Genomic DNA, 27,682 nt, shown 5'->3' with positions numbered 1-27,682 from the left:
TAAATTTGAACCACATATCCAGTCAGAGTCACTATCCAGAGAAGGGATCTGTCTTTGACAGTAATGCATATTTCAAACTTCAGTTGGAATTACATTTTGAAGATATACCATAGAGGTTTTCAAGCAAATTGATAATTGGGTCTGGGAGGCCAAGCAATTTTAATGAGAACACTGAAATCACTATTGCACAGGGATAACCATACACAAGGAGCAAAGGTAAATAAAAGGCAGACATATTAGGTATACAAGTTCATTAAAATGCATATCAACATTATGATTATGTAACTTATGTTAATAAGCTGTTTTAGTGCAGGAGGGAAACTGAAGCAATTTCAGTGTATGGACAACAGAGAGGCCATAAGCAGGCAACACTGACTCAAGCCATGACAAAACTTCAGACTCCTTCCAACTCTCGTCCCTTCATTCTGAGAATGTTAAAAAGATGCAAGATTGCCCAATCAAATATGTTCATTAGTTAAGCGTTTTTGATCTCACCTGTAGCATGATATCAGATGTGGAGAATGTGAGTGGTGAACCTGCTGAGCTCAATGTCCACATTTTCCAAGCACTGGACAAGGGTAGTGCAAGGTTCCCCCCATCCCAGTAATATTTAGTCCTGAAATACAAAGAATGTTTCTAACCCTAGTTTGTTATCTCCTGCAATATTTCTCAGGAAGATTAAGGTAAATCCCTTCTAAAGAATAATCAGCAGTGATTATCATTTATAGTGGATTTTCCCAAACCCAGTGTTGAACCAGGAGGACATTCTGAACTGAATAGATCCCTAACTGAGGAACTACTTTGAAATTAATTCATTCCACAAGGAGACCACACCGAAAATAAAAAAGGATTTTCAAATCAGGGACTTGGCTCAAGGGCTCCTCTATAAGGTGTTATCTCCAGTAGTGCAGCAGCTCACAAAGCCATTATAGATACTGTGTAGTAATAGGTAAAAAAAACATACATTTAATCCACAATATATCTACAAGTCAGTAAAATATTGGAGCATAGTACAGAGCACCATAGGAACCAAAGTCTATGTCAATCAGGATACAATATTATTCCCTTCAGATTCATGTGCCTGTTAAAATGGCTTTTAAACACCACTACATTATCTGTCCAGGTCTTATCATTCTCTGTTCCCGAAACTTGTCCTGCACAGCTCCATTAAAGTTTCTCCTTCTCATCTTAAACCAGCATCCTCTGGTATCTGTCGTTTCTATCTTGGGAAAACAAATCTGACATCTCCCCTATCTATGACTCTCATAATTTTATGAATTTCTATCTGGATGCCCCTCAGCTCCAGAGAAAACAATCCAAGTCTGTCCAATGTCTCCTGATACTCTCTACTTTAGGCAACATCTTGCTGAAGCTCTACCCTCTACAAAGCCTTCACATTCTTCCTTTAATGGAGCAACCAGAATTGCGAGCATGATCCAAATACAATGATTTATACAGCTGGAACATGAGGTTTTTTTCAACTCTAATACTCAATGCCTCGACAAATAAAGCCATGATATTCTTGCACTATTTCACAGTCCTTATGCTGATTAGGATAGCAACCAAATTGCATGCAGCAAAATGTCGAAGGAGGACATTCACAATGGAGAAAACTCAGGTAAAACTGAATTGCTGAAAAGCAGTGCAAGTAATGTGTGAGTTCCACTGGTGCACAAAAGCAGCAAGGCTAAAGATATTGCTTGGTGGACTGGAGTAAGGGTCAGAATCAAGAAATGGTATGCAGCTTTGATTTTCTTGGCAAGTACAGAAGAGAACAAAAGAGGAAAATTTGCTCCATCAAGCTTGTTTGACCATCTCTTTAGACCATTCAATTTCCAAAAGGAATTCAATCAACCTCTTTTTAAGTTCAAATAAGATAAACCACTGTGAAATTTCTCTCAAGCCCTGAAAGTAATCAAGCAAAATTCAGAAGCATCAATCTAATCTCACAATCAACACTTACTATTCCAACTGGTTGCACTCCAGACAGTTCATCTGTGGCCCCAGCCAAGATTGCTGGTGCTTTGAGATTGTCTGGAATCTCCAGGAATCAAGATTAATCTCCTGGAAATTGCAAGCCTCAATGAGGTAAAAATAACAGAAAAATATTAACACAGAAAACATAAGAAATAGAATCAGGAGAAAGCTGTTTGGTTTGTTTTTCAAGTCTCTTTGGTAACAAACAAAATCTCATCAAACTCCTGATGAAATATAGCCATTGTCATGCCTTCTTTATGATTGCATCAATATGTTGAGCTGAGGCTATTGGTCTTACATTGAGGGCAAGGTTGTTGTTTTGACATCACTCAACCAGCTGATCTATCTCACTTCTGAACGCCTCCTCATCACCATCTGAAATTCTGCCAACAATAGTTGTGTCATCAGCAAATTTACATATGTCATTAGAGTTGTGCCTAAACACACAGTTGTGGGTGTAGAGAGAGTAAAACAGTGGGCGAAGCACACATCCTTGATCTGTGACAATGTTGATTGCTGGCGAGAAGCAGATATTATTTTCAATCTGCACCTACTGTGGTCTTCAGAGCCTTACCAGGTACATCATCAGGACCTGATACCCTTGAGGGTTCGCCCGCATGAAAGATGTTCCGTCGAAGGCCTCTGAGACAGAGAGTACAATGTCACTAGAAACTGCATGGATTTGCATATATGTACTTTATATTCTCCCTTTCAAAACATGCATAAAAAGTGTTTACCTAATCTGGGAATGAAGCACCACAGCTATTCATATTAGATTTCACCTTATAGGAAGTAACGGCCTGCAAACCCTGCCAGAGCTGATGTGCATCGGATTCCATCTCTAACATTCAACTGGAATTTTTATTTTGCTCTTAAAATAGCCTTCTGCAGATTGTACCTGGACTTCTTTTCTAGTTCTGGATCACCAGTCTTGAGGTTTTGATGGGCTGTTAATGACAACATGTAAGGAACTAACCCTAGCGTACTGGCCAAATCTACCTTTTAAACAACATCAGAAGTATGCTCCACTTAATACAACTGTTAAGGCTCTCATTCTGTTTGTGGTACTGGGAAGCTGGATAGCCAAAAATAACACAAATGAGGGAGGAGAGGCGAAGAATGAACATGCAACTGTTTATCTTACTTGTAAGTCATCTACCCAAAATCCCCTTTCACATTATGTTCAGTACGTAACACACAGAAAAGCTGGACAATAACCCGCAAGGGTCAAAATATACATGAACACATACAGCTGCACTTAATTCAACTAGGATATTATGTAATATCCTGAGTATAATAATCAAGCATTGAAGTTTGTGCCTGGTACAGCCGTCCCGATCTATTCTTACTTTCTTCTTCTTACTTTATAATTTACGCTATTTTTTTGTATTTTTTTTCTCACAGTAACACGTCGAAGCTGCACCCTCTCTAACATGCTGGTAGAGAGAGTTTTATTTGGGTTTTTAGCGCTGGAAATGGTTACATCCCGACACGCGGGACAGAAGCAAGGTCGCATTGTGTATTCCACGGACCAGCAAAGACCGGCCGGCTTAGCGAACGGAGCGGTGGACACCCCCGCTGAAATCCGGAGGAAAACACACAGAGGGGGATCACAAAACCAAGGAAAGAGGACCGGATCGAGACAACAGAGACTTTTGGAGAAGAGGAGTTCAGTAGGTAATACCGTTCCCGCTGACCGGAAGTGCACTGAGAGCGGTAAGCGTAAGGGAGTTCGGTGCTTACTGTTCTGGCTAACAACAGATGGTGCAATCCGGGGTATATTATGATCGAGGAATGTGTTTGCAGACTGGATACTCAATTTTTTACTGTTGGACATTCCACCGTGATACAACACTGGGCGGCATGGGAGGTCGTTCCTGCCTGTGGCCATCGAACGTGCAGCTCCTCCCGTGCAGGGTCAGACACCCTGAGCCAATAGACTGGTCCTGGACGTATTTTCCATCTGGCATAGTTTGTATTTTGGTGTTTGATTGTTGGGGTTTTTTTTGTATTGCTATATTTACGCTCTATTCTTGGTTGGTGCGGCTGTAACGAAACCAAATTTCCCTCGGGATTAATGAAGTATATCTATCTATCTATCTATCTATCTATCTTATGTAGTGCAAAGCCTCACTTCAATGGGCTGCCTCACTTCCTTTCTTGAGTTCTCTGACTCAATCCCAACTTCTTGCAGAGTCTTTGAACTTCATCTCAGCTGTTCCAAGGACCACTGACTTTCTTCTCAGTCATCATGAAGTCTTGATCTCTGCCCAACCAAACCCAGAATCGAGAGTCACAAGCTTCTCCATGCACTCCATAAAATTAACTAATTAAGTCCTTGGATCAGAGCACAGGACTGCAGTGACTAGAACAAAACAATGCTAACTGAGGTAAAATTGAGGCTGAATTTAATAGCTTGATTTAAAGAGTATTAATGTGTTTATGTACTGTAATTTAAGTTTTTTTCCCCCTCAAAGCAAAAGTATCTGCTGACTTTTGCAAATTACTCCCATTAATGGAAGTTAATGTTACTTTCCCATAATCTGACCGACTGGTCTGAAATATTGCTGTAAATTTTTAAAATCACCTCTGACTTAGATAGCAACTGGATTATATGTTTATTGTCACAAGGCTGTTTACAAGAGGTCACTGTGCCTTGGTTACTGTTCCATTTCTTGAATTTATGTACATCAAAAACTTCTTGCTTTTCTTTAGTATTGTATTTTTTGAAAGGCACTTACAAATGCAAAGCTTTTCTCCTGTCATTGTTGCTAATTAGACTGTCCACTAAAACAAGTGAAGAAACTCAGAGTGGTATATCTTCCCTCCCCATCATCCAGGAACACAAATAGCTCTTCCAGGTGAAGTAGTGATCTGCTGCCTTGTCCAATTTAATGTCTGTCACCCAATACTTTCAAGATGGTATCCTCTACATTGAGAACAAAATGTGGGTTGGGTGACTGCTTTGCAGAACAACTCAGCCCACAAAGTTGACTCTGTGCATTCAGTCAACACACACAGTACAAGGGCGGAATTAAAGTGTTACTGTTACAGTGAATGCGCAGAGAAGGGAGACAATAAGCACAATCAGTCCAGATAAAGGGTCTCGGCCCGAAATGTCTATTGTTCACTCTTTTCCACAGATGCTGCCTGGCCTGCTGAGTTCCTCCAGCATCTTATGTGTGTGTGTTACTTGGATCTCCAGCATCTTCTCGTGTCTGTGCATTCAGTTACTTGCCAATTTAATATCCTATCCAATTCCTAGTATGACATGTCTTTAAAAATGTACATTATTCTAACACAGTAAAATGTAGATGCAAATTAAAGCATCTGTCTAGGCACATTGCAAACTCAGAACATAATTTAAAAAAAACATTTCAGATAACCAGCTTTTCTGTTTCTGTCAGAGCTGACCAGTTCTGATGTGAAGTAATCTACCTATCTACCGATAACTTTAACGTTGCTTCTTTGCTACCTGATCTGCTGACTAATTTTAAGGAGGAGGAGAAGATGGCGGCGCAACGGCAGTGCATGCAGCCTCTCCGGTGAATGATATCTGTAATCTGTCAAGTAGGGGGCCGTGCACAATTCTGATTTAATGGAGACGGATGTGAGAGTACGGAGGAACATCTGGAAAACTTCTGAAATGACCGCTTTGCTGCCGCTGCTACTGTGTGGTAACTGGAATCTCCGGAGCAGAAGGCCCCAAATCCTCAGCTTTGCTTGTTTCAGCGGCCAGGGCTAGGTCGAAGGCGCTCGGGAGGCTGTATCGGAGGGGCTGGTCGGAGGCTCTAAGGTTTCCGACGGACGTACTCAGTGTCGGCTGTGGTCGTCTGCTTCCAAGTTGACGGTGCCTGGAAATTTATGGCAGGGAGTTTCCCCCTTTTGCCGCTGTTATTGGGGACTCGGGAGTCGATCGACTCGGGGACTTTGAGACTTTTTTTTTACCATGCCAATGGTTTGTTCTTCATCAAATTATGGTATTGCTTTGTACTGCTGTAACCATATGTTATAATTATGTGGTTCTGTCAGTGTTAGTCTTTGGTTTGTCCTGTTTTTCTGTGATATCACTCCAGAGAAACATTGTATCATTTCTTAATGTATGTATGCATTTCTAAATGACAATAAAAGAGGACTGAGGGTTCTCATAATCTAAATCTAAATCTATTTGCAGTAACTTCTTTTATTTTATATCTCTGACAACTTGAGTGCCTTGTACTTCACAGTTCCAGTATTAGCTCCTATTGTCTCTGCTGCTGACTTACTTCATCTCCCTTTATTTGTACCTGTTCTACACAAATCGTTATGATCAACAGGCATTCACTATCCGCTATCAGATGGAACCAGCTACATTACCAGCTTGATCACCCCCTAATCGCAGACATACCCTCTGTTGCATCATGGTCTTGAGTGGCAATTTGAATGAAAGAAGCGGAAGAAGTTGTAGAATGCAATGGACCCAGCTCAAAACATCACAGATACATCTCCCTGGACCACTGGTACTTCAGAAGGTGCTGCCTCAAGAAGGTAACGTCCATCATCCAAGATGCCCACTATCTGGGCCATCCTTATTATCAATTATACTTACAGGTTTTAGTAGATGGAAATATCCATAAAGTCAAATATTGGTATATAAAATAAATTAGTAACTTGGCTTATTATTGTCACTTGTAATGAGGTATAGTGAAAAACATTTTTTTTTGCATGTCATCAATACAGATCATTCCAACACTTTATTATATTGCGGTGGTAGAAGCGAAAGCAATAACAAAATGCACAATTAAAGTGTTAAATTAAAGTGTTGCAGTTACAGAGAATGACCAATGCAGGCAGACAATAAGGTACATCACCGCAACAAGGTGAAGAGTCCATGTTATTGTATAAGAGGACCATTCAATAGTCTGACAACTGCGGGATAGAAGCTATGACTCAGCCTAGTGGTGCACTCTTTCAAACAACCACTTCCTGTGTGATGCATACTTTGTAATATCAGGTCTGCAGCCCCCTATAAAGATTTTGGCTGAGCTGAGACTGACATCATGTAAAGTTCCTCAAAAAAAAGTTACAATTGCTTAGGGGGTCCAATGTGCAATAACACACGTAGTTGAGCTTCTGCCTCTCCATAATCAGGAATGCCGGAGGCTCTTTTGGGTTCCACAGTCATACCCATAGTAACATGTCACACTGCAGTTAAAGCATCCAGCAAAATTACAATACACTGGAACATGGTTATATGTATCTGGCATGTTTAAGCAAAATTATGGGTAGTTCTTCCATAAAATTTCTGAAATACACATGAACGCATCATCAATCCCAGACAGAAATCAGTACCATCAATGCACATGGGCAACAAGAAGTTAAACATACCATTCAGGTCCTCTTTGATATTTCAACCTCTGGTTTTATAATAAACAGATCTTAGTGCTCTTCATAAGGAGTATTTTCCCTGCAAATGGACAACAATGCAGCCAAGATCCTCATCAAAAATCCCCACTATCCAGCCTATGCTATCTTCTCACAGTTACCATCAGGCAGGAGATAAAGGGACCTGAAGTCCCACACAACCATTCCGGTCAAGATAGCACCGAGCTGCAGACTCCATCGAGGTCATGGCTCAAAATTAGTTGCTTTTGTAGGTCCGTAGGGATGGCTTTGAGGACACAGAAGGGAATTAGGTGTCAATTAGGGTTTAGGGTTTAGGATGTGGTGGAGTTAGAGGTCAGACCAAAGTCTAAGCCTTTGCTCCATGCTCAATTCTCCGCATTTAAAGGCCAATCATGTGGATATGTGACAGAACAAATGTGGACAGATACTGAGTGGGCAAGCACTGTTGACAAAGACCAGTAAGGGCAAAGGCTGGTGCTCCCCGTGCCTCCTAGGTTATCATGTTCCCCCAAGTTGCTGGGTTTCAGGATCTATGCGGGCAGAAGGCATAAGGACCGGTAACGCTCAAGGTATGCAAGTTGGTGAGTCCAGAATTCAAGATCTGGAATTCAGGTTACCATCATCAGCAAGATCTGATTTTGAGGCCTGGAATTCAGGATCCTGTCAGTTGTGAGTCCTTGGGTCAATATTGGAGATCGAAGCCCAAAGGTAGTTTGGAAGTCAGGAAACTGAGGGCCTATGGCCAAAGCCTTCAGTCATCATGCCTGCAAATCCAATGGGGAAATCAGAGGCCCAGTATCTGTGAGTTCACAAGTCTACTAGAGGACCAGAAGTGGCTCAGTCCTTGGGTTCGATGACTGTCTGTGTGTGAGAGTGGGTGGGGTGGGAGTGAGGAAAGGGGCTTGCTTTGCTGTTGCAGTTTTATTGCTAACAGAGTCATAGAACACTACAGCACACAAACAGGCCTTTTGACCCAACTAGTCCATGCCAGACTATTAACCTGTCTAGTCCTATCAACCTACACCCAGACCATACTCTCCCATATAGTTCCCATCAATGCACTTATCTAAATTCCTCTTAAATGTTGAAATCGAACTTACATCAACCGCTTCCATTGCCAGCCTGTTCCACTCTTTCACCTCCTTCAGAGCGAAGGAGTTCCTCCTCATGTTCCTCTTAAACTTTTCATTTTTCACCCATAATTTCTAGATGTAGTCTTACCCAACCCCAGTGGAAAAATATCGGCTTGCATTTACCCTAGCTAAACCCCTCATAATTTTGAATAGCTTTATCAAATCTCCCCTCATCTTCTATGCTCTAGTAAATAAAGTCCTCAAACTTTCCTTACAACTCAGTTCCTCAAGTCCTGGCAGCATTCTTGTAAATTTTCTTTGTACTCTTTCAATCTTATTGACATCTTTCCTGTAGGTAATGTCCAAAACTGGTCACAATACACCAAATTAGGCCTCACCAATGTCCAATGCAACTTTAACATAATACCCCATCTCCTGTAGTCACTAGTTTGATTTATGAAAGCCAATATGCCAAAAGCTTTCTTTATGACCCGATCTACCTGTGATACCACTTTCATGGAATTATTGTTATTGTTACTCATGTTGTTACTGAAGGTTGTGCGCATGCTATATTGGCACTGAAAAATGTGCCGACAGTTGGTAACATTTGCGCAACCTTTGTTAGTGTTGGTTCTTAATGCAAATGGCACCTTTTGCTGCGCATTGGGATCTACATGTGATAAATAAATGAATCTGAATCTGAACCAAGTTCAAAAACACAAACACGAGAAACTCTGCAGATTCTGGAAATCCAAAGCAACACACACAAAATGCTGGAGGGACTCAGGAGGCCAGGCAGCATCTGTGGAAAAGACTAAACAGTCAACATTTCGCGCTGAGAGCCTTCATCAGGACTCTTCACCTAGTTCAAGGACAGCTATTTTCCTTCAACCATCTGGTTCTTGAACCAACTGACACAATATTAATCAAAAATTGTTTAACTGCACTCTGACCACTTTGCATTTAAACTTCATATTTTATTTAGTTTTAATTATGTTCTTCCTTGTAAAAGATGTGTGCTATTTATGTTTAATTTACTGTATGTTTCCTTGTGAATGTTGCTTATGTGATGTTATGTTAAACTACTGCAAGTAAATTTTTCATTGCACCTGTGCATACATTTGCATGTGCATATGACAATAGGCTTTGACTGCTTCCATTCTTCTCCTCCCTCGGTCGTCAACCTGGTTAGGTCAACAAGTATGAAATGTGTTAGAAAATCAGCCTGAGCTTCAATGATTAGATTAGCAGAAAATAGGAAACAACTGTATATCAATGTCTTTGTCTCTTGGCTGGATACCTACTGGTATAGATGATGGTGGAAAAAAAATTCATAGCATTACTTTTCTCCTCAACTCTCTTACCAACCACTGCACAACAACATAGAATATTCTACAGCATTTGTCAGTAACATTTTCTGCATTGTGTTTCACACCAGATATGTATAAAGAGATCATATGTATGCAATGAAGTAAAAATAAGCTTTGACAAAAATTGTGTTGCATCTCCTTTGGTTTTGTTGATTAAATCATTCCACAGCAAGTCAGCTGAAGAACGTTACAGAATACCAGGAGTGAAGCTTTTGATCCACTTGGAGTTTACAGCCTCAAGCAGATCCCAGAACAACCATTACAACTAATGTCTTAATTGCAATCCACTTTCTGTCAGGAGGTGTTCTATTGTTCAATAAATTATTCAGTCAAACTGTGTTCCATTCGCCTAAAAGTTTGCAAGGGAAATCTCAGATGTGAGTGTAACGTATAGATCTATTTCTTTTAGAGCAATGACCCCTCCTCCCCTTACTTAGCACTATGTATTGATATGTCGACTGTATATGTGCTGTTGTCTATGTATGCACATTGCTCTCTCACACTCGTTGCAATGTGAATACACCAGTCAAAGCCACATGTGGGCTTTTATTTAATTGATATGTAGTTGTGCACAACACGCAGAAAGTTTGCAAAGAGTACAAACCTGAATATCAGAAAATATCACGAACTGCATCGACAGTTGCAGCACGATCAGGGGATGATAAAGCAGGTGTTCAACAGTACAGAGACGGCCGTTACGGACGCTAACAAAGGCATGAGTACAGTGCATAGTAACAGTGAAAGACGTGCTGAACTTAAAGTGAAAATGACGTGGTGATAGCTTCAGTTGGGAAAGTTCATGAATTCGATAGTGCTAATGAAGAATTGAGGCTACATATTGAAGGGGTTGAAGTGTATTGTAATGTGGAAAACACAGAGGAGCAAAAGAGAGACCTTGCACATTTTAGCTTAATGGGTGCAAGGATGTACAGTCTCTTACACAACCTAGAAAACCTTGAGAAGCCAGCAAGCCAGACGTTCAATGAAATTGTTACAATTTTACAAAATCACTTGAGCTCTAAACTACTGGCAAAAGCTGAGAGATTTAGATTTTACAAAAGGACCAGTCGAAAGATGAAAGTATTTCTGAATACATTGCAGAACTGTGCAAACTTTCCCAGACTTTCTGATGCATTAAGGGACTTGTATATGGCATGCATAGTCAAAGCACTCAAAAGAGGCTACTGTCCAAAAGAGACCAAAACTTAGAATACGCATTGACCATTGCAATATCATTAGAGACCGCAGCAAAGGATGCAGCAGAATGACAGAAAAGGAAGCTAAAATGTAAAATACACAAAATGCCCGTGAATGGTGAAAAAAGCCGAAGATTTTATCAATGTGGCAAATCCTCCCATGATGCAAATGACTGTTAGTTCAAAGAAAAAGTCTGCAGAAAATGTCACAGACAAGATCACATAGAGAGAATATGCAAGGCAGACAGAAAGCACAACTGAGTGAAAAGTCTCAAACACAAAACAAAGCAAATACCTAAAGTTTCTGAATGTAAAACAGAATCAGACAACATAGAGTCTGACAAGGGTGAACTGTCGTGCCTAGAAATACGTAGTATAACAGATGCAGATCACAAATTCATTTGGATTACAACTGATGAGCCTGGTGTAAAATGGAAAATGGAGCTCGATACAGGGTCAGATTTGTCCATAATTCCAGAGGCTGACTACAATTGACAGTTTTCCAAGATATCATTAGAGAAGACCTCAGTGATGCTAAAGATTAAAACATGCAAAAATGTGTCTCTCAAAGGCAAATTGAAAGTAAATGTGATGTATGGAGGCTAAACACAACAATTGGAGCTTTATGCATTGAAAAGTAGAGGGCAAGCACATTTTGGGTGTGAATGGTTGAGAAAAATCTAACTAGATTGCCAAACAATCAAAGCTCTCAGTGTGGTATCAACGGGCAACTGCAGCCCAAATGGTAGCACTAACCAGAGGCTGTCATAGCTGCTTCATGTTAATCAGAAGATATCTGAGAAGGAAATAGATAAACAAATCAAAGACTTGACCAAAAGCTGCTTGCGATGCCAAAAGGTTCAAAATGTACCCCCACAGGCATCATTACACCTGTGGGAGTGGCCGTCTTCCCCATGCATATTAATTTTGCTGGTGCGTTCATGGACTCCACATTTTTGATTGCTGTGGATGCTCATTAGAAGTGGCCGGAGGTTATACCAATGAAGTCAACCACCTGACTAAATACTACCTCCACCACTCTGAGAAATATCTTTGCCAGAAACAGCTTACCTGAACAAATTGTGAGTGAGAACAGACTGCAATACATGTCAGAAGAATTCCTATTGTTCATGAAGAAAGATGGCATCAGACATTTCAAGTCAGCTCCTTGCCACCCAGCAACAAATGTGTTAGCTGAAATGTTTATCCAAACCTTCAGTAAGTCCATTAAAGTGGTGGACAAGGAGGACATTTCTCTACAGCACAAGGCGGACAACTTCCTTTTTGTGTACCAGAACTCTGTTCATGTGAAGTCAAATCTAACACCTGCAATGCTGTTCATGAACGGGGATCTGAGATTTCCCATCAACCTCCTGAAACCAGATCTCTGGAGGGAATTCAGCCAATCACCATGTGAAGCAGCAAGAAGCTTTCAGATTGGACTGGAAGTCCAAGCATGTAATTACCAAGAAGTCAAGTGGACACCTGTTCGGATAGCTTACAAGACCTGGACCACCAATGTACACAGTAGATGTTGGATATCAGACATGGAGACATCATGTGGACCAGATACTGGATGCTCAACTGAAGAACATGTATGAGTCGACTGCAACCAAGATGATGGATACGTTAGTCACCGTACTTACCTCTCAGTGATGGTCATATCACCGACAGCAATGTCACACTGAAAACTGCGGACATTGTCTTAGACAAGACACCTACCAACCTGAGGCCCAGAGGCGCTATCCTGAAAGAAATAGTATGCCACTCAAATAACTGGATCATTAGAACTGTGAAGTTGTTATGGACTGTTATTGTGAAAGCATATTTATTTGGAATCTAGATTTATGAAAGGGAAATTGAATGTTTTGTACATGTACAGTTTCATGAAGCATTAATCTGAAGGGAGAGGAAGTGTAATGTATGGATCTATTTCCTTTAGAGCAATGACATCTCCCCCCCCCAGCACTATGTATTGATCTGTTGTCTGCTCATGCGCTGTTGACTACACATGCACATTGCTCTCTCTCTCTCTCTCTCTCTCGTTCTCTCTCTACAATGTGAATACACCAGTTAAAGCCACCTTCTGCATGTGTTGCTTTATTTAATTGATATGTAGTCATGCACAGACCCAACATGAGCATTTGTCCTTTCTGCATCGTCATCAATCTACAGGAAGTTCGTTTGTTTTATTTGAAAACCTGTGCCAACCAGCTCGTGGGAGTATTCAAGGACATTTTCAACCTCTCACTGCTACAGGCAGAAGTTCCTACTTGCTTCAAAAAGGCAACAGTTATACCAGTGCCAAAGAAGAATACTGTGGGCTGCCTTAACGACTATCGCCTGGTAGCACTCACATCAACAGTGTTGAAATGCTTTGAGAGGTTGGTTATGACTGGCTTGAACTCCTGCCTCAGCAAGGACCTGGTCCCATTGCAGTTTGCCTATCATCACAATAGGTCAACAGCAGACACAATCTCCATGGCTCTTCACACGGCTTTAGACCACCTAGACAACACATACACCTATGTCAGGATGCTGTTCATTGACTATAGCTCAGCATTTAATACCATCATTCCCACAATCCGAATTGAGAAGTTGCAGAACCTGGGCCTCTGTATCTCTGTCTGCAATTGGATCCTCGACTTTCTAACCAGAAGACCACAGTCTGTGCAGATTGGTGACAACATATTCTCTTCACTGACTATCAACACTGGCACACCTCACGGGTGTGTGCTTAGCCCACTGCTCAACTCTCTGTATACACATAACTGTGTGGCTAGGCATAGCTCAAATATCATCTATACATTTGCTGATGATACAACCATTGTTGGTAGAGTCTCAGGTGGTGACGAGAGGGTGTACGGGAGTGAGATATGCCAACTAGTGGAATAGTGCTGCAGCAACAACCTGGCACTCAACATCAGTAAGACAAAAGAGCTGATTGTGGACTTCAGGAAGGGTAAGACGAAGGAACACATACCAATCCTCACAGGGGGATCGTAATTGGAGAGAGTAAGCAGCTTCAAGTTCCTGGGTGTCAAGATCGCTGAGGATCTGGTCCCAACATATCAATGTAGTCATAAAGAAGGCAAGACAGCAGCTATACTTTACTTGGAGTTTGAAGAGATTTGGCATGTCAATAAATACACTCAAAAACTTCTATAGTTGTACCATGGACAGTATTCTGACAGGCTGCATCACTGTCTGGTATGGGGGTGCTACTGCACAGGACCGAAAGAAGCTGTAGAAGGTTGTAAACCTAGTCAGCTCCATCTTGGGCACTCGCCTACAAAGTACCCAGGACATCTTTAGGGAGTGGTGTCTCAGAAAGGCAGCATCCATTATTAAGGACCTCCAGCACCCAAGGCATGCCCTTTTCTCACTGTTACCATCAGGTAGGAGGTACAGAAGCCTGAAGACACACACTCAGTGATTCAGGAACAGCTTCTTCCCCTTTGTCACCTGATTCCTGAATGGACTTTGAAGCTTTGGACACTACCTCACTTTTTAAATATACAGTATTTCTGTTTTTGCACATTTTAAAATAATCTATTTATTATACATTATTGATTTACTTGTTTATTTATTATGTTTTATTTTATTTATTATTATCATCATTTTCTCTCCTGCTAGATTATGTATTGCATTGAACTGCTGCTTCTAAGTTAACAAATTTCATATCACATGCCGGTGATAATAAGCCTGATTCTGATATCAGGTATAGCAATTGATATAAATTTGATGATCAGTCAAGAATCATATATTCCAATAATTAAGATTATTTTATTCCTTTGATGTGAGGACTATGACACTGAAACTGAACAGTCAGAACTGGATACAGAAAGGATTTTTTTTTTAATGACACCTCGATTCCAAGTGTGGATTGTACGCTGTCTCTGAAAATCATTCTATTTCAGGGCAACTACAGGCTGAATTTCAAGGTACATTAAGTTGAATTTGTGCTGCAAGGCCATAAGGGTTAGGAGCAGAATTAGGCCAGTCAGTCCACTGAGTCTGCTTAACCATTCCATTATAGCTGATATGTTATCCCTTTCTTCCTTATTTTCCTGCCTTCTCTCAGTAACCTTTGGTGCCCTTACTAATCAAGAACCTATCAACTTCTGTTTTGAAGAAACCCAATGATTTGGCCTCCACAGCCATCTGTAGCAATGAATTCTGCAGATTCACCACCACCTGGCTAAAGAAATTCCTCTTAGTTCCTGTTCTAAAGTGGTATCCCTCTATTCTGAGGCTATGCCTCTCGTCCTAGACTCGCCCCCTGTCGGATATATCCTCTCCATATCCACTCTATCTAGGTCTTTCAATATTCGAGTGGTTTCAAAGAGATCCCCACTCATTCATCTAAACTCCAGTGAGTACACACCCAGAGCCATCAAACAGTCCTCATACTTTAATCCTTTCATTCCAGGAATCAACCTCATGAATCTTCTCTGGACCCTCTCCAATGCCAGCACATAATGGCATAATGGCAATGTACTGCTTAGCTCAGCGCTTTACAATACCAATGAACCAGGATTAATTCCTGCCACTTTGTGTAAGGTGTTTTATGTTCACCCTGTGACTGAAGTTTCCTCCGGGTGCTCTAGTTCCCTCCCACAGTCCAAAGATGTACCAGTTGGTAGGTTAATTGTCCATTGTAAATTGTCCCATGATTAGGCTGAGTTTAAATTGGGGGCTGCTGGGCAGTGCAGCTCAAATATCCTATCTCATGCTGTATCTCAAAAAATAAATAATGATTTGGAAGAATGGATTTGCACATTATATTGCCATAAATATCATTAGTTCCTGAAGAACACACAAGTACATTAATGAGGGAAAAATACCTCATTGTGGCATATTTACTTGCCTCTTAAGGTCACAACCTTAGATCTAGGACTTTAGTAGTCCATTTCAGATAAGAGATCCCAAAGCTTATAAGACCATAAGAAAAAGGAGGCAGAATTAGGTCACTTAGCCCATTGAGTCTGCTCCACCATTTTGTCAAGGCCTTTCACCATTCGATAGATTTCAATGAGGTTACCCCTCATTTTGAATTCTAGTGAATACAGGACCAGAGCCATCAAATGCTCACGTTCCATCTTGGTCAAAATATCTGTCATTTTATGAGGTGTTGCATCAACTTTGGCTCAAAAGATCTGCCTTTACTTCCGAGTCAGAAGTTAAAAAGTTCAAGTCAAAACTTGGCTGACACTCAGGGCACTGAGGAAATGCCTAATTAAAGGAAGTGTCTTTTTTAAAACAGTCGAGGCATTATGTTTTATTGAAGTTTTCTTTGGTCTTTCAAGTGGATTCAACAGAGTTTGTTGCATTATTTTAAAAAAGGAGTAAGGGAGATACCTTTAACCAACTTAACTGAACTCAATTGAACTCACTCAATGTCAGCAAGACCAAGGAAATGATAATAGTTTTCAGGAGAAGGAAACCAGAGGTCCAAGAGCAAATCCTCATCAGAGGATCAGAGGTGGAGAGAGTCAGCAACTTGAAATTCCAGGGAGATATTCTTTCAAAGGACCTATTCTGGACCCAGCATGTAAGTGTAATTGTGAAGAAAGCAAGGCAGAGCCTTTACTTTCTCTGGAGTATGCAGAGATTCGGCATGTCATCCAGAACTTTGACAAACTTTTACAGATGTGTGGTGGAGAGTATATTGACTGGCTATGTCACTGCCTGGTATGGAACCCCCAATGCCTTTGAATGGAAAATCCTCAAAAAAGTAGTGAATTCAGCCCAGTCCATCATGGGTAAAGCCCTCCCAACCAATGAACAAATCTACATGAAACAGTGCCGCTGGAAAGCAGCATCCATCATCAGATATCCCCACCACCCAGGTCATGTTCTCTTCTTGTTGCTGCCACCAGGTCGAATGTACAAGAGCTTCAGGACTCACAGAACCAAGTTCAAGAACAGTTACAGTACTATCCTTCAACCATCAGGCTCTTGAATAAAAGGGATATCTGCACTCAACTTCACTTGCTCTATTATTGAAATATTTTGGCTGACAATGATCACTTTCAAAGACTTCTTAATCTCATTATCTCATGTTCTCATTATTTATTGTTATTTATTTATATCTGCATCATTCAATTTGTTGTCTGCTGCACACTGGTTGATCTTTCATTGATCCCATTATAGTTACTATTCTACAAACAGAAAATGCTAGAGGACCTCAGCAGGCCAAGCAGCATCTTCAGCACTGAGACCTGAAGGGTCTCGGCCTGAACCATTGGCTATACTCTTTTCCATAGATGCTGCCTGGCCTGCTGAGTTCCTTCAGCATTTTGTGTGTGTTACTTGGATTTTTCTTTCTTTTCAAATCTTTTTATTGTTACATTATACAAAAGAAATAACATGAGTACATTGAAGTAACAACACTTACAAAAAAGACATATCTTAAAGATTGAAAAAAAATTGTGATAACAAAAAAACCTACTAAGCAGAAAAAGTGAGAAAAAAAACCCATTAGGTGTACAACCCCTGAGCCATGCATCATACAAAAAGCTTTTAGAAACAAACATCAAACTGCCAGCAAGAAAAGAAAATATACCAAAAAAATTTACAATTAGATTGTGGAAAAAATCTATCAATTAGCTCAAATGATAATAACGAGCAAATGAGCCCCATCTTTTCTCAAAATTTGGATTTTTAACACCTGCAGATTTCTTTTGTCTGTAGTAGTTACTATTCCATAGATTTGCTGAGTTTGTCCACAAGAAAATGTATCTCAAAGTTGGTGACATATATGTACTTCAATAATAAAATTGACTTTGAATTTTGAACTCTGATAACCTGGTTATTACTGCCTTACTCCTTGGGGAACTTCCTGTATGTAAGCTGGTTGTCACATTTCTTACATTGCATCAACTATTCGGCATTGGCAGTAGAGCACTTTAGCTATAATCGGGCATTTCATTTAGATACAAGTCTGTCTTTGATTTCTATAATAACAGCAACATAACTGACAGTGCATTTGTATGGATTCCCCACTTCATACCTAGGACTTTCTCAGGGATGTGAAGAATTTCAAGACTCTGTTCTCAAGCCTGATGCATTTTCATGTCTTATTCTATCATTGGTTTCCCTCAAGATTTAGAGTTATTGAGGCTTTATCAATTGAAACAGACAGTCCTGAGGTAACAAAATGACCAAGGGTTCATCTAATCTCGTTCACTCCTCGCACTGAAGCCTATTGCCCTTAATCCATCAGGGAAAATTAATAATAATTTTGTCTGAGTCTTGCTTACACTAAAGCCTGTGTGCTCCATTAACTCGTCCCATTATATCTTTTTATGTTGGGTGGTAAACCTATTAGATGGAATTTATAAATAGTTCTTAATTAATTAATAATAGTAACAACTTTATTTAGCATACATTAGGATGCAGGCTCAAAATCCTTTACAAGAAAAAATTTAAAATGATAAAGTAAAGACAAACATTATATAGAATAAAATGTAATCAAATATACCGAATTATTTTAATATAATCAACATCAACAGGTATTAAGTAATCCTATCAGTAGGTCTCGGCCCGAAACGTCGACTGTACCTCTTCCTAGAGATGCTGCCTGGCCTGCTGCATTCACCAGCAACTTTTATGTGTGTTGCTTGAAATTCCAGCATCTGCAGATTTCCTCGTGTTGGCGGCCAAATTAATAAGTAGGTTTTTAGAAGTGTTTTGAAATTTTCCACGGTACTAGCCTGGTGTACTTTAGTCAGTAGATTATTCCAGGTTTTTGGTGTATAAGAGCAAAAGGCCGCATCTCCAGTCCTTATATGCTTGGTTCTTGAAACACTAAGCAAACCAGTGTTCACGGATCTAAGTTTACAATTAAAGATGTAAGGGGATAGACACTCCAGAATATACAGAGGAGCTAGATTATTCAGAGCCTTACAATTAAGAGTATTTTAAAATTTATCCTAAAGGACACAGGCAGTCAGTGTAATTATATCAAAACCAGTGAAACATGCTCAAATTTTCTTTTTTTGGTTAATATTCTTGCTGGTGCATTTTGAAAAAGCTGCAGCCAACTTATATTTTACTTAGTCCTGAAAAGAGTGCATTACAGTCATTTAATTAGCTAAAAATCAGTGTTTATCAATTTGCACTTGGTCACCATAATCTTAACAATTTAAAATACTTCTCTTTGAATATTACACCAATGAGCTCTTCGAGACCCAAGGATAATTAAAGTAATGTAATTCATAATGACATTTCATGCACTATTCTAACCAAATTCTAATCTTTATTTCTAATGTGGCATCACATGTCCAGAAATATAATCCTGGGAGATAAGGTCAAAAACAAAATAGAATGAGTTTCAGGGGCACAAAACGATGACAGTTGATACAGTGCATTTAACCCCATCAACAAGAAGAATTTCTCAGGATGGGTTGCAACATTGATTATTTTTTATGATAACTACCCATGGGAATATTGCAGTAACCTTCCACCAACAATCCACTTCAAGGACACAGCCAAAGTGGGAGGATTGCCATCAGATGTCAGACCAAGACTCAGGGCAAAAAGAACCCCCAAACTCCCACTAATAATGCATCGCAAACAACAACCAGTGAATGGTTAGAGTGCATAGAGGAGTGTAGATAGCATGAATATGCACAGTCTTTTTTTTTTACCTTGAGCTGGAGAATCAGGAACTGGAGGGTATTGGTTAAAAAGGAGAAGGGAGAAGGGAGAGATTTGATAGGAGCCTGAGGAGTAACTGACTCACAGAGTGTGGTCAGTACATAAAATGAGATGCCAGAGGAAGTAGTTTGTTCAGGTGCATTAACAACATTCAAATGGTAGTTAAACAGGTACGTGAAAAGAGTAGATGTAAGGGATATGAGCCAAATGCAGGCAATGGGAATTTTGAGTGACGTGGACCTCTTGAGCTGATGGAGCCTGATTCAATGTTGTTTGATGCCAAGACTCTACGATAACTACTATTTAAATTAAGGGTCTGTTGATTGTTTATTGGCATAAATATTTGGGGTGGCATGGTTGTGTCGTGATCAGCACAACATTATTACAGAGCTACTGATGCTGGTTCATTTCTGCTGCTGTCTGGAACTAGTTTGTACATTGTCTTGGTCACTGCGTGGACTTCCTTCAGGTGATGTGGTTTCCTCCCACATTACAAAGACATATGCATCAGTAGGTTAATTGGTCATATACGTGCAACTGGGTAGAGCAAACTGATTGGGCCGGAGTCTGTTATCTCTAAATAAAATTAAACTGTATAACATTCCAGCGGCTTCATTTATATATTCCTTAGTTAAACTTCTACCTTTTTACCCTTATCTTCAATAAAGCCATCAAAACCTATCCACATTCAAAATAATAATGATTTGCAACAGCTCGCTGGTATCCATCGCTACCCATGTGATCTGTACAAACTTCAGCTGAGTGTATTTTTATAATCTGTATGAGTAATCTGCTAACAACTGTTTAAAACACTTCAATATCTGCATTTTCACCACCATCTGTTTATTGCACAATATACAGAATTAATAATATGTCCCCTTTTGGTTTCAGTTTCAAGTTTTCAGTTCACAATGTCCGAAGATATTGACTACCTAATTGTCCACACTTCATGAATGCCATTGATGGGAAGCATTAACTATGTTTTTTTTCCCTTTACAGAAGCTACTTGATATGCTGAATATTTCTACCACTTTTCATTTTTATTATTTATGACACATTCAGTCCAATTATGACAAATTTCTACCAGCTGCAGTGAGATCCCACCAGTAGGCATATTTTTCCCTCCCCATCCATTTCTGCCTTCTGCAAGGACCACATCTTCTGTGACTCTCTGATCTGTTCTTCCCTTCCCACTCATCTGCTATTTAAGTAATTGAAAGGAATTCAAAGTACTCTCTCCTGACTAAAAAAAAATTATCAGTTTGGCTTAAAACTTGTTTAAGAATGGGATGTTTTGCATTATGTGACAGGTGGAAGCTGAGGAAGAGCCTAATCTTGGGATAGGGCAATGAGCCATTTTGCTCTCAGATGAGGAAGAACCACATCTCCCAGAAGACCAGGCAGCTTTGGGATTGCCACCTCAGGGAATTCGATAGCAGATTCATTAAATATTTTCCAAGTAAAGATTAACAGTCTATTGGGGTGTCAAGGGTTATGAGAAACATTATTTGAGACCAAGATCATGTCTTGTGGTTTTACTGAATGGTAAAATAGACTCAATGTATGGAATTCATTAACAAACATAAAGATGCTGGAGATTTGACATATAAAGATAAAATACTGGAAAAACTCAGGTCAGGCAGCATATGTGGAAAGAGGTATAGTTACTATTTCAGACCAAAGACCCTTCATTTGAAAAAAAAGCATGTCACTCCAGGCAGCAGAAGGCCCTAGAGTAGACAGCCATAGTTGCCTTTGTTAACTAAACTGACTTGATTTCTCTGCTTTGTCTCGTTTCAGCTCGTAATGACAAAGGGTCTTCAGCTTTCAATGTTAATTCAGTTTCTCTTTCCACAAATACAGCCCGGCCTGTTGATTCTTTTTCCAGCATTTTCTGCTTCTGTAGCCAGGTGTAGTTCGGCTCCTAATTACAGGATTTTCCCTGACCCAATAGTACTTTTAGTTTGTGACTGTTTCTTATGAATTTTAGCACCAAGTGTAAGTTTAACCCAATTCTGCCATGATGCTGAGCTATCCATGTCTTGTGTGTCAAAAACCACAGCATAGAAAACTGGGTTGTTGAACTGGAATCATAGGCTGTGTAGAGACTGGAATTTCTGTGCTAAGGCAAGTCTTGATGTTTGGTGAGCTCAAAACTAATTTTAAGAACAACCCACACCACAGGGGTAATTTATAGACTGTTATCTCACTAGATGATCATAAATTACCATCTCCTGTGCATTTCCACTATGTTGCTATCTGCCTGAATTTACTACTTCTATCCCAAACAAAGAGAAAATTTTAATTAGATTACCATTCTTTAATCACACGTGGATTCCTATTGCTCTCTTGTGCTTCTTATAAAAGAAAGGAAGTAACATGAATTGATATTAATGGTTGTAATAACTGTAGATTAAAGTGAGGAATCAGTCAAACCACTGAGACTACATTCTGGGCAGCTGATAAAAATTCAGTCCAGAGAACATTCTATGTATAAACACTCTTATTGACTCACTGAGCAATAGTCTAAAGAGGACCATTGGCTGACAAGGTCTCAGCCAATTCATTTGATCAGCATTTCAGATAGCTTCTCTTATTCTTTCGTTTTTCAAAAATTTATGCCATTGTCTTTTCAATGTTGTTAAATCTGTGTTCATTCCACTGTAAGCTGGAGCGTTACAGACTCAAATAAAACAAAATTCATTTTCTGTCATCAGTCACCTTATGTATGGTTAAAGTCTCCAGTTACTTTAGGTACAATAACAACATCTAAACGATGCTTAGATGGGTACATTGTTAGAAAAGATTTAGAGGGAAGAAAACAAAATCTATTTTCATGCAAAGTGATCACAAAGTGGTTATGTTGCTGCTATACTGTAGTGACAATGATTGTGTCAGTTGGTTCAAGGACTGAAGGCACACACTCGGTGATTCAGGGACAACTTCTTCCGCTCCACCATATGATTCCTAAATGGACGTTCAACCCATCACTACCTCACTTTATTTTAAATATATCTTATTTCCATCTTTGCACTGCTTTAATTCTACTCTCTCTCTCTCTCTCTCTATATATATATATACATACACACACACACACGCACACACACACTTATACACTTGCACTGTAATTTATTTATTCATGTTTCTTTCTCTATTATCATTGTGCTGCTGTTGTAAAGTTAATAAATGTCATGACACATGCCAGTGATAATAAACCCTATTCTGATTCTGAACCAAATAAACACTTAAACAGTTGAAGGGAAATAGTTTTTCTTGAGCCAAATGCAGGCAAATCAGACGAGCTTAAATGTGCATCATGGTCAGCAAGGGCAAGTTAGGCTGAAGAGCCCATTTCTGTGCTCAGAGAGTAATACAACACATAAATAGGCCTTTAGGCCTAACTGCTCCATGCTGCTTACAGCATCCTTCCTGCTGTTCCAGGTTGCCGCTGTTCAGCCATAACCTTCCAAACACTTATCCAAATCCTCTTAGATGTTGCATCTGTATCCACTAGGTGCTCACTACTGTGCTGTATAACTCTACAATTTCTTTTTCTTGATACTACAGGCTTCAGAGGTACTCCCTGTTTATTGTTATCTAGTTATCTTTATGAAATCTCTTCAGAGGAGGAGGAGTCTAGCCTCCTCAGTCTGCCCATGCAACTCACCCTCCACACTAAATCTCCTCACCATCTTCCTGACATCAGTTTTGGCCAATTTGAAAACAGCTTTTTCTGGTAACCTGAGTAAAATTGAAATCCCTCAGACCTGACACTCTACCAAGCAACATCTTCAAGCACAAGGAGAAGTGTACCCTCGTAATTCATCTCAGGTCAGCGCAGGCCATCCTCACATAATGGAGATGTTAAAGTCAGGTTTATTGCGATATGCACAAGCACATTATTGAACGACTGCAATGAAAACTTGCTGGAAACAGGTTTATTGGAACATTGCATCATAAAAGCAACATTTGCAAGAAATAAGTAAATTATCCATACATTTTTACAAGTGAAAACACAAATAGAACAAAAAAGAACACAGATTGTTTCAGTGCAAAATAATCAAATTAGTCATAGTATTGTTATACGGAAGTGATTAGGGTTCTGTGCGTTGGTTGAAGAACCAAAGGTTTGAAAGGAATTAGTTGTTCTTGAATCTGATTGTGTGGGTCTTCAGGCGTCTGTACCTTCACATAGGCACAATTGACGGTGGGGAGGGTTGTGTCTGTGATGTACTGGGATGGGTTCACTACTCTCTGCAGCTTCTTGCATTCCTGTGCATTCAAATTCCTATAACCAGGTCATAATGAAACCATTCAAGATGCTTTCAACAGTACATCAGAACAAGTTTGTCAGAGTCTTAGTGACAAACCAAACCTCCTTAAGCACCAAGGAAAGGAAAGGCAGTAGCGTGATCAATTACTAGAAGCAGAGAGAGAAAAAAAAATAATTTTGACATTTGAAGGAATGTAGGAATCAGACTTTCATATTTAATAATAATAGGAACTTTATCATATGTAGGTGTGCCCATAAATCACGTGTCCATAACCTGGGGATGGCCTGTCAATCTAAACTCACATTATAATAGTTGCAACGCATTGTATAGATCAAGTAGCTAACTTTCTGAAATAGACTGCAAGTCACGGGAGTTATTTCTAACTGGAGATGAATTTACGGGAATCTAGAAGTGTTAAGGAGGGAGAATGAGAGTTAACCAACAAATTCAAGAAATATTTTGCTGATCTACTGCTGGAAATGGAAAGTCAAATAAATAATTGGCTTTCTTGAAAGGTAAGCCAGACAACTATCCAATTTGTCTAAACTTGATTTTGCAGCAAACTGTCAGCTTGAGAGCCTTTGAGATACTTTGAGGTTGTGAAAAGCTGCTCTACAAATGCAAGCCTTTATCTCCTTTTCCTTTCAAAGTTATTTACTTGATTAATCAGAATTGAGATTATTGGATTGAAGGGTTATTTATTGTAATACAACACTTCCTTTTTACCACAGGAGCTTAGACTAATGCGATTATTTCTTTAGTATATTCACTATCCCACAGAGCCTCTGCTGGGTATTTCTGTAATAATTTCAGATATCTCTGAAACTAAATAAAACCTGAAATTCCCAAAACTCTTGTGAACTGTACAAATCAGAAAAGGTTCAAGCGTTAATATTTTAATGGCTTAGTTAGTCCTTGTGGATACAAATGACCACAGACTCTGGGGTGAAGAGGAGAGAACATAAAAAATAAAAGCAGAAGTTGTAGGCCATTTGACATACTGACAGCTACTCTCCCTTTCAATATGACCAGGTCTAATCAGCACCCCTTTCCTCCAGTAACCCATTATCCCTTGATTCCCATAACATTTAAAGGCCAAACTGCGAAAGGGCCACCAAACTTCTCTTGGATTGAGAATTTCAAAGATTCAGTACCCCAAATGAAGACATTTCTTCTCAATTTTTTATTTAAGCCCCTTTGTATTCGTGCTGTAACCCTCGTTTTGAGACAACCCATCTATGTGAAATATTACCGTTTAATCTCAGAATCAGAATCAGGTCTATTATCACCGGCATGTGACGTGAACTTAGCAGCAGCAGTTCACTGCAATACATAATATCGAAAAAAAATGGTAAAAATAATAATGATAATAATAATAATAAAATAATTAAGTAATTCAATTAGAGTATACATATATTGAATAGATTAAAAAATTGTACAAAAACAGAAATACTGTATATCAAAAAAAGTGAGGTAGTGTCCAATGGTTCAATATCCATTTAGGAATCAGATGGCAGATGGGAAGAAGCTGTTCCTGAATTGCTGAGTGCGTGCCTTCAGGCTTCTGTACCTCCTACTTGATGGTAACAGTGAGAAAAGTGTATGCCCTGGGTGCTGGATGTCCTTAATAATGGACACTGCCATTCTGAGACACCGTTCCTTGAAGATGTCCTGGTTACTTTGTAGGCTAGTGCCCAAGATGGAGTTGACTAGATTTACAATCCTCTGCAGCTCCTTTTGGTCCCGTGCAGTAGCCCCCCATACCAGACAGTGATGCAACCTGTCAGATTGCTGTCTATGGTAATGACACACAGACTCACTTTCTGCACATCTATTCTGTAAAGTCCTCAAAGGTTTTGTGTATGTTTCCAACAATAGTCATCCTATTCAAATACAAATTTCAGGGTGCACAGTGGTTAGTGGAGCTGCTAACTCAGAAAACTATTATTTAAATGGGGAGAGAATTCAAAGTTCTGAGATGCAACAGGACTTGGGAGTCCTTGTACAGGATACCCTTAAGGTTAACCTCCAGTTTGAGTCGGTGGTGAAGAAGGCAAATGCAATGTTGGCATTCATTTCTAGAGGAATAGAGTATAGGAGCAGGGATGTGATGTTGAGGCTCTATAAGGTGCTAGTGAGACCTCACTTGGAGTACTGTGGGCAGTTTTGGTCTCCTTATTTAAGAAAGGATGTGCTGATGTTAGAGAGGGTACAGAGAAGATTCACTAGAATGATTCTGGGAATGAGAGGATTAACATATGAGGAACGTTTGTCTGCTCTTGGACTGTATTCCTTGGAGTTTAGAAGAATGAGGGGAGACCTCACAGAAACATTTTGAATGTTGAAAGGCATGGACCAAGTGGATGTGGCAAAGTTGTTTCCCATGATGGGGGAGTCTAGTACGAGAGGGCATGACTTAAGGATTGAAGGGCGCCCATTCAGAACAGAAATGGGAAGAAATTTTTTAGCCAGAGGGTGGTGAATCTGTGGAATTTGTTGCCACGGGCGGCAGTGGAGGCCAAGTCATTGGGTGTATTTAAGGCAGTTGATAGGTATCTGAGTAGCCAGGGCATCAAGGATTATGGTGAGAAGGCGGGGGAGTGGGACTAAATGGGAGAATGGATCAGCTGATGATAAAATGGTGGAGCAGACTCAATGGGCTGAATGGCCAACTTCTGCTCCTTTATCTTATGGTCTAAAAGCAGAGACCCAGGTTCAATACTGAACTACGAGGGTGCTGTCTGCATGGAAGTTGCATGTTCTCTCTACATCCATGTGAGTCTCCTCACGGCGTTTGTTCACTGAAAAGAACGAAAATAGGATTAAAGATTTGTGCGAAATAGATGGTTGATGTTCAGTGTGGATTTGGCAGCCTGAAGGACTTATTTCTGTGCTTTATCCTTCTATTCAGGCATTCTGTGGTCTGGATGGCCAATATCCAATGCCAGAAGGAAGCAGCACCAAAGGATGAAGAACATGACATGGCACTGACAGGTTATGGTGGAATCTGAGGGATACATCTTGTGAATTTGGAACAAGCTTTGCAAAGGACTTTGAACATCCATCCTTCCACCAACTGCATACTTTGCTTCACTTAAGACAACAAAGGATAGAGAGTGAGGGAGTGTTGGATTAGGACATTTAATTTTAATTTAGAAATACAGCACAGCAACAAACCCTTGTGGCCCTCTGAGCCTGTGCTGCCCAATTGTACCCATGTGACAAATTAAGCTACTCATCACGTCCGTGATATGTGGGAAGAAACTGGAGCACCCGGAAGAGACCCACGCAGTCATGGGAAGAACGTACGAACTCTTTAAAGACAGCAGCAAGAAGTGAACCTGGGTTGCCAGCATTGTAATAGCATTATGCTAACCACTACACTACCATGCCACCCCTAATGGCACAAACTCCTGGACAGTTCAGTGCTTAACTCCAAAATTATTATACTTATTTTTAATTTCCTTCTGACTCTCTTCCTTCCTGATATATTGTTGTTTTCCTCTAGGACACCTAGCATCATCAAATGTAATTTCACTTAGGCAGTATCTTCAACAGCTGAAAAAACACTTCACTCTGAAACTCTACCTTGAAAATGCTTAGTGCCTGAACATCTCTATTTTTAAAAAAAATTACTTTTTAATCAAATGGCTATCTACCCTAATTTCTGGCTCTGAGGTTTTTATTTGTTTGATAGCATTCTTGAAATATCTTAGACATAGAGAGAGAGTGCACATGCTGGA

At 39.9% G+C, this 27,682-nt stretch overlaps 1 protein-coding gene across 3 annotated transcripts in view; it reads right to left on the bottom strand.

Moving 5' to 3' along the window:
- The window catches only part of ccser1 (coiled-coil serine-rich protein 1), a 1,437,348-nt gene that overhangs the window by 272,015 nt on the left and 1,137,651 nt on the right, over positions 1–27,682 (bottom strand). The window contains exon 10 of one of the 3 annotated variants that reach the window (XM_072256435.1): positions 24,067–24,085. The exons of the other annotated variants lie outside the window; for them this stretch is intronic. Coding sequence (XP_072112536.1) covers positions 24,083–24,085 — 3 coding nt within the window. The 3' untranslated portion in view covers positions 24,067–24,082. Of the gene's footprint in view, positions 1–24,066; positions 24,086–27,682 lie in introns of those variants that run through there. 3 annotated transcript variants of the gene reach the window in all.

The sequence above is a fragment of the Mobula birostris genome, chromosome 4 (assembly GCF_030028105.1).
Source record: "Mobula birostris isolate sMobBir1 chromosome 4, sMobBir1.hap1, whole genome shotgun sequence".
In the NCBI taxonomy this organism is placed as follows: Eukaryota; Metazoa; Chordata; class Chondrichthyes; order Myliobatiformes; family Myliobatidae; genus Mobula; species Mobula birostris.
The sequence above is the reverse complement of the archived record's forward strand: the minus strand, read 5'-3'. Positions and strand labels throughout refer to the sequence as shown.